This window comes from Nannobrachium achirus, assembly GCF_963921795.1.
Source record: "Nannobrachium achirus genome assembly, chromosome: 11".
NCBI lineage: Eukaryota > Metazoa > Chordata > Actinopteri > Myctophiformes > Myctophidae > Nannobrachium > Nannobrachium achirus.
In genome coordinates this window covers 36,580,443-36,596,756 of record NC_137820.1, presented here as the reverse complement: position 1 = coordinate 36,596,756, position 16,314 = coordinate 36,580,443, and the positions used below count along the sequence as shown (strand labels likewise).

General features: G+C 41.9%; 1 protein-coding gene across 1 annotated transcript in view; it reads left to right on the top strand.

Moving 5' to 3' along the window:
* Positions 1-14,646, top strand: part of tdrd12 (tudor domain containing 12) — a gene marked incomplete at both ends in the record, with an annotated part of 47,001 nt that extends 32,355 nt beyond the window's left edge. Inside the window, 7 exons of the mRNA XM_080737049.1 lie at positions 1,480-1,812; positions 3,957-4,070; positions 4,986-5,139; positions 6,388-6,451; positions 6,988-7,059; positions 13,992-14,227; positions 14,518-14,646. Of these exons, the coding sequence (XP_080593175.1) occupies positions 1,480-1,812; positions 3,957-4,070; positions 4,986-5,139; positions 6,388-6,451; positions 6,988-7,059; positions 13,992-14,227; positions 14,518-14,646 (1,102 nt within the window). The remainder of the gene's footprint in view (positions 1-1,479; positions 1,813-3,956; positions 4,071-4,985; positions 5,140-6,387; positions 6,452-6,987; positions 7,060-13,991; positions 14,228-14,517) is intronic.
* Between the last annotated feature and the right edge of the window lie 1,668 nt (positions 14,647-16,314).

Here is a 16,314-nt window from a genome sequence, read left to right as displayed (position 1 = left end):
CAGCAGCTTCCACTTGCCCTATTGCACTGGTATTATCCTGAAGGGACAAAGTGCCATCTTTCCATGGGTTCAGTGTTGCCGTTTGGAGCATACAAAAACTCATCAAAGTCTCAGGACCAATGCTCAGATGCCAGGTACACACCTGTGACTGTCACACACCTGCCAGCAAAGTGTGTGCTCGCTAGGTCCGCTCAAACCAAGAGAGTGATTACTAACATACGCATATTTGGGTATTTTGGCAACATTTTGGAGGGGTGCTACTCATATTTAGATGTGTTGGTCACTTTACACGATTGCACGATCCTTACAAGTTAGACTTTGTTGTAAAGGTGACTAATCAACAGCCATAGATGAGTGGTCAGTGAGCCCGCCTTGGGAGCTAGAGCCCCTGGTTGTCCCATGTATGATTCCCGGCCAGGCCAGCAATGTGTCGATGTGTGTCCCTAAGCAAGACTCTTAACCACTAATTAATCCAATAATTGGCTGCTCACTGCTCCTAGTTGTTATATGATGGGTAAATGCAGAGGATGCATTTCACATATGTGAATAGGCTACAGTATAAACATATATGTGACAAAACACCCCAAGGAGTGGGGACTATTCTAACAATATATGATATACAATACAACACCAATTGGTATTATTGAAGGGGAGAAATAATTGGAAGTTAAGTTTCCAAACTTTTTGTGAGGAGCTTATAACTATTCAAAGTAACATTGCCTGTGTGTACAGTATATATATTCTATTTAACAAGTTGTATTTATATGCTGTAAACTTTCATTTTAACACAATTCCAGTACTGTTTACTGGAGTAGATAAACAATTCCAGAACTGTTTACTGGAGTAGATAATCTTTTTACATGTGTTTTCCTCAAATATTGAAATGTTAATATAATATTATAAGATTGTTATAATCCTTTATAAGAAATGTTTTCAGAGGTTATAGACTGCTTAAAAACATCAATGAAGCCTTTTAGTTTGTTTTTAATTATTGGTAGCATTACAAACACATCTATTCAGTCTCACTAGCTTACCTATTAATGTTGACTTATCACGGTTTTGGCATGTACCAAGTCATGCTTTATTAAGGTTAATAAATCCTGTATATGCACTGTGCATAACTGTACTATAGTCCCGGGTGTGTGGAAGGTGGCATACCTGTTCTGCTGGATTTTCCCGTAGCTTCATTTCATTGGCTTATTTCATTGGATCATTGATTGCAGCCAAACCAATCATATGAAGCTATTGGAAAATGAACAGGAAATTCTTATGCCAGCTTCTGGAAACCCCTCAAGACAATTTTGTACTGATTAACAGTTACCTATGCTTTATTTAAATGGGGAACCATGCCTTATTAAGTTGAATAAATCCTTTACAAAGCACTTGGTGTCCCGGTGAGAAAAGCAGTTTACGTTACACAGGGATGTCTTGTGTTCTAGGATGGAGATCACTGCAATGGCCATGGAGCACAACATGCAGGCGCTGGCCGCGGTCATCAGCAGAGCCTGTCCACAAGCTGCTGCTGCTGCCGCCGCAGCCTCTGTTCAAGTCCCACAGCCAAGAAAGGAGCCTGCTGCTCCTTCTCAACCTCCTGAAATTCAACCACAGGGACCAGTCCTCCCCCATGGCCCACTTCAGCCTGCGTCTGCTGAACCAGTCCACCCCCATGGCCCACTCCAGCCTCCGTCTGCTGAACCAGTCCACCCCCATGTCCCACTTCAGCCTCCGTCTGCTGAACCAGTCCGCCCCCATCTTCCACTCCAGCCTGCATCTGCTGATCAAACCAAGCACTCAGACAACAGACGACCTCTGGTGGTGGAACCATTGAATGACTTCTTGGCCAATCTGAGGAATACAGCTCTAAGGCTGAGGTTGGTGCCCTATTTCATACTATGGCTGTTCGAAAATAGCCGATCTACAATCTCACAGTGCATCCCGATCCATTGCGAGCATCTTGATTCTTTTGGGGGGGAACTTGGAAAGAAAGAAGGGCTTGGTACATACAGTTGTAGTGCCCCGTGAGCCTTGTTATGTTTTTCTTATTAACCCATTTAGGCCTAGAATTATTTAATGCTTTAACTATTAAAAAATGGCAGATATACAAGCTCACGTTGCCGCGCTGCGAGCTTGTAGATCTGCTATTTTTGAAAAAGACGTGAAAATGTATGCAAATCTTTGAATATATGTATTTCTAAAGGGAACGTTTGTAACAAGAATTTTGCTTCTGGGTGGTCCCTGCAACTAAATATTTTGAGATGGAGGGTCTGACGGTCCGTGGCGCGTTATTTGGAATTGCACACGCGTTCTGGGCGGAGGCGTTGATTATTGTCCACGACACTGCAAGCGGCGCGAAGGCCAGCGGACCTTGGTCCTGCTCTTCGCCCCCGAGCGCCGCAGGCGCGAGTGGCCGCGAAGAGCGGGCCAGGGCCGCGCGGCCGGCGGAGCGCCGCGCGAGTTACGAAGCCGTGGTGAATGCAATCGTTCTATTTATGCCCAGGCCGTAAGGCCTGGGCAAGCGCACGATAAACGCACCGCGCACCTCTGTGCGGTCCAAGCGGACAAAAAGGAGCGCTCCCTAGCGCCAGTTCAGCCAATCAAAAGCTTCCATGGGCGGGGTTTGCCCAGAACGCGTGTGCAATTCCAAATAACGCGTCCGTGGCCAAATACATATCATTTTGGGGGTCCTTCACATGAAAAAGTTTGAGCACCACTGACATAGAAACATAGGTTTCAAATGACACTTATAGAATCGGGTCAAAATCTGGTCAAAATGTTCGATTTTTCAATAGTTAAAGCATAAAATAATAATACGCAATAATGTGTATATCCAGTCTAACTTTTTGCCTGTTATTCTAGTAGTGCTTTTGTTAATAATGGGACATGGGTTATTTAGAATGTGAATGTGTCTTCTTTTCTGGTCAGTACCTTTTGCTACTGCACTATTGTACATGGGTAATCCATTAATAAAACAATGTATGCATTATTATTTTATACAGTAATGGAAACAAAGGATTCACTGTCCAGAGTGGTCTGTCTGCAGAGCTCAACCCTTCTGAAAATGGTAAATGAAAATGCAAAAGCCATCTAACCTTCATTAGAACAGTTTAAATGTTGACAGCAACCGTTTGATTTAGTTTACCATCCATACAAGGGCTGCATCTATCATTTATTTTCTTGATGATTATTCTATCGATTTCTGTTAATTAATCTAGAAACGTTTTTTTAATGATTGTTATCAACAAATTAACATGACATTCTAATTTATCATCAACTAAATGTATGTCTGATTGACCGCTTTAGTCCTATTTTATACTTACAGTAGTAATATAACAGTGTCGTTCACAAAATAGCTGATCTATTATCTTCTAGATCTGCTATTGTATTCCAAAAAGATTTTACATTTTTTTAATTGGACTAACTGTTCCACCCCTCCAAACCATGTATTTTAGATTAATTATCAACCCACCTGCCTTTGGAAATTGGAATAGTTTTTGTTGAAGATGTCTGCGTGTGTGTACGTGTGTCAATTATGCAGTATTGCTATCATTTCTTCCATATCCATTCCAGGTCTCCCCATCAGTGAGAATCAAATGACTGGTCAGCAGCTCATCAGTAGTGGCAAACCAAACAATGCTGCCTCTACAGAAAGGTACAAATGAATACAAATATGTAACACTAAAGCGTGGGGGGTCATCGTAGCTTAGTTTTTATTTAGTTTTCGTCAGTGAAAAAAAAAAAAAAAAGGATACGAACATTTTTCATCTTAGCACTGCTGTACAACTGGGCTGGTGGAGGTACTAATGTGGGGTAATTTTATTTATTTTAAGAATAATAAATACATACAAATTATTTGTTTATGGTTTTAAGATTAAAGCTAAAAATGATTCAGGTCAACCATACAAAATGTTTCCCCTTGTTCCTGAGTTTTGTTCATGTGTGATTTCTGTCCGTTTCAGCTTCCACCCTCAGATAAAGTGGCATCAGAAGAAAGAGTTGGTGATTGTGAACGTTAAGCTCAACAATCCAGTGTCGCAGAAATGTGAATTCTACTCCAACCGTGTGGTGTACAGGTCTGTTGAGGAATGTGGATGTGATGGTCCATTGGTTTACATTCAACTAGATACATCATCTTACAACTGTCGGGTGAAAATGCCAGCATAACCTTTTTGTGTTGCATATCATTGTTGCTGGGCAGAAACATTCCCTTATACATACTATTACTACAGTGTGTAGCCGATTTACAAGCTCACAAGCTTGTGAACTTGTTTTCCATTACCTGAGAAATAATCGTTTTGGACATGCAAGGTTTTTACCCCGACAGCAACCAACAGCATTAGGACTTTACGACATTACGAAGGATAAAGAAAAATAAATTAACATTTTCAAACGTTCACCAGCATGTTTGCGTAAAGATTCTTCACAATTTACACACATGGCTTTATGTCCAGTGGTGTACAGTAACTCCGTACATACCGGTATACTCAAGTAGAGTACTGTACAATTTTTAGGTATTTTTTTGTTTTTACTTTACTGGAGTATTTCCAATTTTCAGTACTTTTACTCCTACTCATCTCAGAGGCAAATACTGTACTTTTACTCCGCTACAATTATTAGAAAACGTAAGTTACTAGTTACTTTTGTAGATTTTGATTATTACAAAACATACATTAGCCCCTTCAGCCCTCTATTCAGTACATTTTGGCGTTATGAAAATCTACAATCTCACAATGCGTTGCATCGCGGCACATTGTGAGCTTGTAGTTCTGCTGTTTTCTAAAGATTTGTATACATTTGACATTCTTTCTACTATTGTTACTTTAAGTACATTTTGATACAAATGGCCTACTTTTGTACTTATACTCAAGTCAATTTCGAACTTCCAGACTTTTACTGAGTTTCTGCATTGCAGTATTGATACTTTTACTTAAGTACAATATTTGAGTAGTTTCCCCACCACTGTTGACGTCTGTGCGGTCTCTCTTCAGTGGCAGTGTGGACGGCAGGCACTACAGTGCTGACCTGGAGCTTGATGGCACCATCGTTGCAGAGCAGTGCTCCTGGGCCGTGAAGTGCAACGAACCCGTCCTCACACTGGTGAAGCAGCAGAGAGGATGCTGGGACAAGCTGGTCAAACACAAGGTTCAATAACTGCCATATTTCACGCCCCTTTTATACTTTGTTGTTAGGCGGTGTCACTCTGTGAACTAAAATAGTTAAGGCGTCGAGTCCCCCTTCCCCTCCCAACAACATCAAACATGTTGCGTTTGTGCTACTGATTGCGATAGAGCTTTTACAGCAAACTGTACTCCTCCCTCCCTCTGTCAGCAACAAGTGGACATGATAAAAAAGGTAGACAGCTCCTTAGGCTCTGGGGCATATGCTCGCGGCTCTTGGCGACCGGTCGTTTCCGGTCAGTTCCCACTTCCACTTGTGTCACAGACACGGAAGTTGGTAGGCCATTCAGAGGCAGGTGGGGGCGGGTCTTTTCGTACGCAGCCTCTAAGAACAGCTGAGCCGCGCAACATCGGAACTGCATGGAAACAAAGTCCCGGAATAGACCCGCTGTGATTGGCCAGTAGTCACTTTGACTGGCAGCGTGGTCTCCGTCACCCTAGAGACGTCCGGCTTCCAGTTGTTGCACGTCGCTCCAATGAACTGCAGCGGCGAATGAGTCATCTAGCTTTTTATATCTATGATAAAAAAGGCAAAAAAAATAACATCACGCTCTTCTTATCTCTTTGTGGTGCTTTGTGGCAGCTTTACAGCGCCACTCAGAGGCCTGGCACATATACTACATTGGTTTTGTGCATTCTGGAGACAGACTTGCCATTCTCAGTGGTTTCATGTAGACACTTCTTGAGACGATTCCGTCTGTACAGTGTAATGTTTTGGAAACGACTCAGTGTATCGTCTTCGTGTGTATGGGGCCTCTGTTTTTTGCCACTGAGTAGGCGTTCCCGCATAATTTCCAGGTACAATGATGTCATGGCATACAACTGTGCAACAGGTGTTGATTTTAACAGAACTTTTTATTTAGTTCTAGTTATATTTTACTAATCTTTTTTTTTTTTTTTTTTACTTTTAGTTGACTAAATCTACAGTTGATTTTGGCGAGCCTTGATGATGTTGTAATGCTTGTTTTTACACTTGGCTGCATTCCAAATAGTCAATCTACAACCCACAACACGTTGCAGTGCAATCAAACATTAAATGTTCAATACTGCCATTTTACCCGTTTTACTTTATCGTGCTGTGGTGTCACACAGTGAAAATGGCCGATCTATAAGCTCACATGTCGCTATTTTCATCAGAGGATCATAATAATAATTAAACCACAGTCTAATAATACTGCCATAGTTAGTATAGTAATATTTATTTATTTTGCAGAATAATTGTGTTCGCTATGACCTTGCCTACTTCGAGGACATGGAGGAAGAGACTTCACCAAAAGGTAGGTTACATGGGGGACATTAAATATTAACATTGTAATGTGAAATCTGTGTTTTCCAGTTGTAGAAGAGATTAAATGAAATGTAACTGAACGGTTTAGGTCATTTTGCAATTTGTTCATAACTGTATTTTAGAACTGTAGAAGTGGCTGTTGGGAAGTGTACAGTACTGGTACTTATGAGAAAAGGGTATTGAGAACATTGACTAAAGCCAGGTCCAGGCACTGAGGATAGATAGGTTTGAAAATAACAAAAGGCCTTAATTCAGTGAGCTAGATACAGTAAAATGCTCAACTGCCTGTTGGGCTTGCAAGTGAGATAAAGAGACAGAATGGATACAGAGAATCTGCCTTCTGTTTTCAAATGTTTCAAATAGTATAATAATAAATGGTGGAAACAACGTAATGATTCTATTCATGGAATCACATTTGCATGAATTACATCTCCAGCTATGAGGAGTGTCGGCAGCTTTACATTTTCCAAAATTATAATTACAGCCTACATTTTTCACGTTCTTTTCTCCTTGTTGGTCCACCAGGCGGGCGGTTCGTAGAGACGGTGGAGGATGATAAAGATGATGGCTGCCCTGTGGAATCATCGGACAGTGACAGTGAGCTTGACTGAAGCCCTGGAGACTCCCTGTCTGTCACTGAAGGTTTATGGCACAATTAATGGTCAATGTTAGGCCATTATGGTCACTGTCGGCCACAAACCTTTGTTTCTCCATCTTTCAATGTTTCACCCACCTAGAATTGTGTTGCGACAAAGTTTGGTCGATTTATGGGTCTTTATTTTTTATTGATATATAACCGCTTGATTGATTGAACACTTTTATTATTCTTTAATGTGAATTAGCCTGACGGTCAGAAATGAAGGCTAAAAGGATAACACCGAAAACTCCTGTGGTCTTGTTTCCATTGTGGTCCTGGTCATTATGTAAGCAGCAAAAATAACTGATCTACAAGCCCCCGTGCCATGCAGAGTTGTGATTTGTAGATCTGTTATTTTTAACACTTACGTTGCAATAATTTTTTCTCCTTAAAAGTCCAAGATGCCATGGTCTCCATAGACTTCCATGTAATTTATAGTGCACGGATCGTGCACGCCCATGCCTAGATCATGCACGACGTGTGTGCACGCTGTTCACAGCTTTCAAACAAAAAAAATCTGCTTGGAAATCCGTTCAGGCATTCATGATCTAGCAGACATTATGTTTTCTTCAGATGTAAACAAACATGGCTGCCATGTTTGAAAGAATGGGTTGGTATGGGGGTTAAACATGCAATTTCGCGATCGCAATCATGCCTAATACATTTCTGGAGTTTTTTTTTTAATTAAAAACTTCAAAAACTTCCCAAACTCGGCAAACTCGGGGTTGGCACAGAAGTGGTACCAATACAAACTCAGGAAACTCGGGGTTGGCACCAGATGTGTTAAAACATTTTTTTTTTTTTTTTATATATATAAGTACATGCCCAATATGGGGAAGCTAGGTTGAAAGCAGTTAATTCTTTGGGCAGCGCTTAGATTATATGGACACATGCATGTGTGTGAGTTTAGTTTACCCTTCAAATTCAAAACGCTACCATGAACAACACCCGTAGAAGAATGTGGAACCTGATTATTTCTCACCCCAAAACCACAATGGATTGCTGCTGCACGTTTACCAAGGTATCACACTGTCTCACACGGATGAGCCATGCCACCGTGGCTAAATGAGCCCCCATCAGCCCTGATGACCAGCTATGTTCCCTCTCGACCCCATGTTCCCTCAGCGCCACTGAGGTTAGGGTCAGGGTTTGGGTTGGGTTTAGGCATAGTGGTTAACATTCACCAGCGTTGGCAGGTTAGCTACTCACCAGCGTCGGCAGGTTAGCATTTCACCAGGTTAACATTCACCCGCGTCGCTGAGGGAACATAGGGCTGTCGGAACTTGAGCATGGACCCGATCCAATAATGGTAACTATTAGCAAACTCATGCCTGTATTAGATCCATTCGACTTTATTGTCACATAAAGTTTAAAAAGGACCTCAATTGAAACAAGTTATAGGCTTTTTTGGTGTATCCTTTTAGTTGACCTTGTACCAGTGAACTGTACTGTCATGAAACTGTACCTTTTTCCTATGCAAACTTCTAATTAAGTCTTCAATCAATCACAGGTTTACGGGTAAAGAAGTGGGTGGGATGGCAGGATGAGCGGGAAACAATTCCGCTACGATGGTATTTGAATACAGGGTTTCTTTTCCCATTTCCTGAAAATAACAGTTTTGGACATAAGGGTTTCTGGCTCAACTGTTGGTTACAGTATCGTCCCTGTTAATTATGTCCCTTTTAATTGTGCTCACACTTTTCGTCTATGGTTGTTACTTGATACAGATTTTTGATTTGTCAACGTTTAAGTTTAATTTTCACCCAGCCTGCTCAGATAGTCTACTGGCTAAGCTACTGGCTCTCCCTTGTTTTATGAATGGACCATACTAGTGTTTTTTTTGCTTGTTTTAACCAATTGACTACGTATCACTACTTTGTATTACTGCTTATTAATAATTTTGACTTTATTCCAATTCAGCTTTCTGTTAAGCTGTAAGCTAATATTCACTTAGCCCAGAGGAAGTCATGGATGTTAGAATTTAATTCGTACAACAAGCTTTTTACCCAGGAAGTATTCTGAGAGACCATTCTGGCAGAGAGACAGAATATATTGTTTTGTGGGCTTCTTATTTGTGTGTGTAAAAAATAAACTGTAATTTGTTTGATTACCTGTCTCAAGGCGCACAGAAATTAATTGATACCAACAGTGTCCTAGATCGTTGGAAAAATATATTTGTATATAACGCTAAATTGGTCGGAATTAATGTTAAAGCTGCACTATGTAACTTTCCTCTTCTACCCTGGATTTGATCCGGTATCCTTTTTGAGCTATTAGAGCCTGCTTACTCAGAGGATAAATAATTTGTGTGGCCACGATTACTTTCCAGCACTGCCTTAACCCTCTTGGACATGGAGTTCACCAGAGCTTCACAGGTTGCCACTGGAACCCTCTTCCACTCCTCCATGACGACATCACAGAGCTGGTGAATTTTAGAGACCTTGCACTCCTCCACCTTCCATTTGAGGATGCCCCACAAATGCTCAATAGGGTTTTAGGTACTTGTACGTCTATTTTCCAAATCAACCTCTGGATATGACGCTGAGCATATGCACTCAACTTCTTTGGTTGACCATGGCGAGGCCTGTTCTGAGTGGAACTGAGCACTAACATCCACCAGCGGAGGAGTGGAAGAGGGTTCCTGTGGTGGGGCAATGGCATTGGTCCGACATCTCATTGTTCCTACATCCCATTAGTCCAAATCTGGTGAATGTTAACCTGGTGAATGATACTATGCCTATACCTAATCCTCAGTAAAACTATGCTTAAACCTAACCCAAACCCTAACCTCTGTAAAACTATGCCTAAACCTAACCCAAACCCTAACCTCAGTAAAACTATGCCTAAACCTAACCTTAAAACCTAACCCTAACCAAAGAGGTTAGGGTTAAAGGACAACTTTAGTTTTTTACAACAAGGGTTCATATTTTAGATTGTAATTAAAGAATATAAAAGATAGTTGTTGAAATTATTTCTTTACTTTCTATTGTTTTAGAGATTCTTATTTCAGTTGTTGGGGGCATGCGTACAAGTGGCTAAATATGTCACTTTACACAGAATAAGCCCATTCCCAAGATACAACGCAACCTTTCATGGTTGGATGTGACTTATGGGGGCTAGAAGTGTTACTGTAAATAGCAATAAAGAAACTGCTGGCTTGTCTAAAAATACATTTTTAGCCACTTGTACGCATGCCCCCATGCGTACGCATGCCCCACATTTTAGCACTGTAAACGCGATAAAACAATAGAACGAAGCAAATGAAAACATTTTAACACTCACGTTTTCTTTTCTCTAATTACAATCTAAAATATGTAAAAAAACAAAGTTGTCCTTTAACTCCATGCCCAAGAGGGTTAAGGCAGTGCTGGAAAGTAATGGGGGCCACAAAAATATGACACTTGAGGGGACAATATAAATTACAGTGTTATCCAAGCTGTACACTGACTATATAGTATCAAAGTGTCATACAAAAAAGTTACATAGCGAGGCTTTAAGTTTACAAGACTTAAGGCCCATTCCCACTGGGCCAGATAACAGATATCTGGAGATATTTCTCCAGATATTTTTCCATGCAAAGTGGATGGTAGATACAGATAAAAAAAAAGTCCACCACAGATATTTGCCACAGATACTTTTATCTGTGGCAAATATTTTTTGTATCTGTATCTACCATCCACTTTGCATGGAAAAATATCTGGAGAAATATCTCCAGATATCTGTTATCTGGCCCAGTGGGAATGGGCCTTTAGTGAGCAAAACATGGGGTAGATAATTATTGTTTCGATTGATGGATAGATAAACCAACCTTTAATTGATCCTGCAATGGAAATGCAGTTCATGCAGTGCTTGCTACCAGTATTCCTGATGATCCATGCAAATATTATGAATATTATGCAGCTGTTATGTGAGGCATAATGTGCTGTGTAACATCAGTTATGAGAGCCACACATTTGTTCTGCCATGTCATCCCGTATTCTGTACTGAGGTGGTCCCCAGCAGATGAGTAGATATAACATCAAAATGTGTTTAACCACTTAAACCCCATATACTGTACATAGGCTATTTGAAAATGGCTGATCTATAAGCTCACAATGCCTCATGATGTGTTCCATTATTCCATTATTATTATTTTCTTTTTTTCTGTTCTTATTGGCTACTCTTAAAAGAATTAAGAGTAGCCGTTTATTTTACACCCTTTTTCTCAATGTAGTCGTGCCAATATTGATTCCTCCCCACAACATTTCTGTGTTGTCATTTTTGTTGTATCCTATTGACTCACCTGCCAGTGAGGAGCACAGATATAAAAAGCTAGATACCTCCTCCGCCGCTGCAGTTCATTAGCGCGACTGGTCAAACACCTCTGGCGGAAGTGCATAACTGTGGAACTGCGGAAGTCACTCTGCCCCCTCCAATGGGAAAGAGGGAGTCCTGCCAGTCCTGCATCTGATTGGACTACCGAGCTTCCCATTCTGTGACGCACAAGGAAGCGTCCTTCAGAATTCCCAAGAGCCCCGCCTCAGAATTCTGGAGGCTTGCGTAGAGTTATTGGGAGGCTTGCCAGGAGTCTTGGACCAGCACCCCCCAGCCGGAAGAGGCGTCTACCTTTCTATGTCTGTGGTGAGGAGCCCCCACCGGGAGGACGTAGAGCCTTTGTCCTACTCCTCCCGCCCAACAGTCCCCGCTGACAGGTGCTGACCCAGCCTGTAGGAGTACGTGCAGGGACTATTATCAGCCTTCCCGCACGGCTTCCCTCCCCCGAAACACGGTCCAGTTGTGTTTGTGTAGGTTCCCGACAAAGCTGGTTGCACCATGGTGGATTCCAACCCACAACCACCGTGTTGGTGGGCAGGGACTTTACCACTGCGCCGCCCGAGAGCAGATCTGCTTTTTTCTAAACACATTGTCAAAAAATATTTTCAAATGGGGATCTGCAGCCAAAGGCATGAATCCACCACAGTGCATTGGGAGCGAGCGTCTACTCTATACGAACACAATGTTTTTTCTTTTAAATGATTATTATTTCTTTTAGATCCCGCTGGGAAATTGTTTTCAGCTTCACCCAGCTGCGAGAGACGGGGCGGGGGAAGTTAGGGGTGTCTTGCTCAAGGATGGGAGAGTCCCTTTTCCTGGTGTTTCGCCCGTTGGACAGGGTTTTGAGGTTAGGTTTAGGCAGAGTGTTTGTGAAATTGAGGTTGGGCTTAGCCTAGCCCTGAAAAATGAATGGTCGTATCTCATGACCGTCATGGATGAGGTATGATCTGGTTTGGCGATTTTCATCCAATTGTTTTCAGTTTTTCCTAGTATTTCCTGGTTTTCCCCATGTGCATCAGCCCCATTTATCGGTTGTAACATGGTGCACTAAAAGACCTGGGACAATCGGGTAAAACTAAGCACGTGACAACCGATAGATGGGGATGCTTCTAATTAAAGAATACAGAAAATACGGGTAATTCTAGTTGGATGTACCATATTTAGACATGTTTAAGCCTTCATTAAGCACTTTATTTTTGATATCTGAATGTTTGTGTAGATGTAAGCGACAAATTGGCTCATCCACTTCACTTTTTTTTTTTACACTGTACAGCATTCCCGCAGCTAAACATTTATAAATATTAAATGTTGCATTAAAAAACTTCAAAGACGCTTTCATTGTTTCAATTACAGAATGGAGTGCATGCACATTGATGTTTGACAACAATCAGTGTTTAGGGAGGTTTAGTGGTATTCTTTCATATAGGCCTATTGACCTGTCTTTCTCATAAAAAGTACTTGTTTAAGATATGGTTGAAAATTACAACCTCAGAATGAAATTATACATTTCCTGAATCCTTAGGTCATGACAGCATTATAGTTGTGTTTTGTGGTTCTGTTTCTTGATGCCACAGAACAAAAATAAAATGTATGGTTTAGGTGGAAATTGTATAAAAAAGTGTTATTGAAGAGCTGCAGTAAGTTGTCATACATATTCAAAGGGCATGAATGAAATCTCAGTGTCCCCTTAAAAATTATACCAATCATATAATATAAAACATTACAATATGTGAACATGAGCCAATACCAAGATATACAAGTGTTTAAATGCACATTTTCAATGGGGGATGGTAACTTAAGCAGCTGAAAACATATTACTGCTGCAACATAGCTGTGAGTTCCCGCAAAACGGCACGATCTTATATTATTCATGGGTTGCGTTTGTAGTCCTACACCGGCCATGTTGAGGACCAACACAGGTGTTCTGATTGGCGTAGAACAGTTCTACACCAATCAGACAAATTGAAACATCTGTGTTGGTCCTCAACATGGCTGTTTAGGACTACAAATGCAACACATGAATTATTAACAACTCCTTGAAGATAAAACCTCTAGTCTAAATGGATGGCTGATGTCATAATACTGACATCATATTACTGACAAGATCAATACATTTCTAATGATATTGTTTGCCAAAAGGTCATTCAGTTTGAGTAGCTATCTTACAAAATGACATCATAACACAATGACTTCACAAAATCATGACCAAAATTAATTGCCCAGTAAAGTAATCGTCATTTTGTAACTTGTTACAGATATCTGCAATTCCTGCTAACAACTTTGTCTGTAAATTAGTTTAACTGATTCATGCTTGAAATGTTTCACTGGACGACTCATCTGAAAGGAGGACATAAGCATTCCGGCCATGCTGCTGTGGTAGTCGGACGCAAGCTGTACTCCTTTGGTGGGCACCAAAAGGAATGGTGGATCACTTTCAACTGTGATCAGATTGATCCGATTGAAGTCCACATCTTCAACACAGTGTCATTATACTGGATTAAGTTGCCCCCAGGCCCAGAGCCAACTGGAAGAGGAGAATGTCCACTTGAGGTTCCCAACATGTGTTCCCACCACACAGCTGTGCTCATAGAAGATGTGGTGTACCTTTGGGGAGGGTTTCCGTTCTGCAACATTACTTATACATTTAATGTCGACACCCACAGATGGTTCAAACCCGAGGTATTTGGGACTGTTCCAGAGGCAAGGTCGTTCCACTCAGCCTGTGTCCTGGAGAAGGTCATGTATATCTATGGAGGAGAGACCGAGCTGATTGAACGCAGTAATGACATCTACAAATTGGACACCACCAACATGGTCTGGTCTTTAATCAACACCATGGGAACTCCTCCACCTGGTACACTTAGTCACTCTGCCACCATCATTGGGACAAAGATGTTTGTATTCGGGGGCTATGGGGGCTGGGGGGTCTTCTACAACAACCTCACTGTGTTTGACACAGAGACCAACTGCTGGCTGAGCAGGACTTCTGCACAGCTTGTCCCAGAAAGACGCAAATGTCATGCAGCCTTTTCCTACAATGGAGAGATGTACATATTTCATGGTGACAACTGTTTTCAGCATTTCAGTGATATGTGGAAATTCAGTCCAGAGAGTTTCTCCTGGAAGAAGGCTGTGCCCAAGAGGAAAGGCCCCTGTTCAAGTATGGCTCGGATGTGCTGTTGCATGGTGGGAGATCGTATCCTGATCTTTGGAGGATTGTCCACACCAGATGAGCTGTACATCTTAGACTTTAGTCCTACACTGAAGACGCTATGCAAGCTAGCAGTTATTCAGTACAGTCTGGAGCAGTCTGGACTCCCACACAACATCAGGTGGGAACTGGCAGCCATGAACTACCAATAACAAAACAAATAACACTTGAAGCCGGGCTGAATGAATGAGAAGACACCGCTGAGTACCGAAATTAAGTCGGGAGTTCACAACATTTCGGCAGCACCGTGGAGCCCCCCCCCCCCCCCCCAAACCGGGGACGACGACCCGGTTTTTTGGGACTCACTTTTCTCCGGGTGTTTCGCCTTGATGGCACTCACTTTTCTCTGGGTGTTTCGCCTTGATGGCACTCACTTTTCTCCGGGTGTTTCGCCTTGATGGGACTCACTTTTTTCCAGGTGTTTCGCCTTGATTTTGGGACTCACTTTTTGGGGGATTTTGGGACTCACTTTTCTCCGGGTGTTTCTTCTTGATGGGACCCGGGTGTTTCGCCTTGATGGGACTCACTTTTCTCCGGGTGTTTCGCCTTGATGGCACTCACTTTTCTCCGGGTGTTTCGCCTTGATGGGACTCACTTTTCTCCGGGTGTTTCGCCTTGATTTTGGGACTCATTTTTGGGGGATTTTGGTACTCACTTTTCTCCGGGTGTTTCGCCTTGATGGGACTAACTTTTTTCCAGGTGTTTTGCCTTGATTTTGGGACTCACTTTTTGGGGGATTTTGCACACACACACACACACACACACACACGCATCTGGGTGCGGCGCGAATGGCGCAAACAGGTATCTTCGGTATCTTCGCATCATTTGCATATGACATAGTAGATATCATTTCCTGTTTTCTGGTGAATTTGGGGAGTTTGATTCCAAATTCAGGAGAAATTCAGGAGAAATGACAATTCAGATGCACTGCAGGAGATGGTGTCAAAATCCGGGAGAATCCTGCTGATTCAGGAGGGTTGGCTACCCTGTGTGAGAGATGGTGTTTTTTTTTGATTGATTGAAGAATTTATTAGAGGTTTGCAATAGAAAAAAGTACAGTTTCATGACAGTACAAATCACTGGTACAAGGTCAACTAAAAGGAGATCCTAGAAAGCCAAGGCTTATTTCCACAGGAACCACACTTTAAGTATCTCATATAACATTGAAAGACAGACGGATAGAACATAGTACTTTATCTAGGATAATATCAGTTTCAAAAGCATAACATCAAAATACAAAGGCAGAAAAAAGAATAATAAAAAAGGGGGGGGGGGGCATGGGGGCTTAGTCTATTTACAAGTCACGGGTAGCAGCTGTCTGAAGGTGACTTTTCATACCAATTTTGAAGGAGGCTAGGGATTTGCTCTCCTTTAGGGCTTGAGGAAGGGCGTTCCACGTGTTGATGGTGTAGCAGGAGAACGAGTTAGAGCCTTGTTTAGTGTTAAATCTACGTTGATGATGATTAGTGGAGCTGCCTCTGGTGTTGTGGTCGTGAACATCCTTGACCTTTAAGAAGTAGTTTGTCAGGTACATGGGAATCTTGGAGGTGTAGTGTATCTTGTACACCAGGCCCATTGCAAGATGCTGTACTCTGTCAGCTACTTTGAGCCATCCCACGCTTTCGTGGTGATGATCGGTAAGGTGGGTCAGAGGAGGGAGACCAAGCACAACCCTAATTAGTTTGTTTTG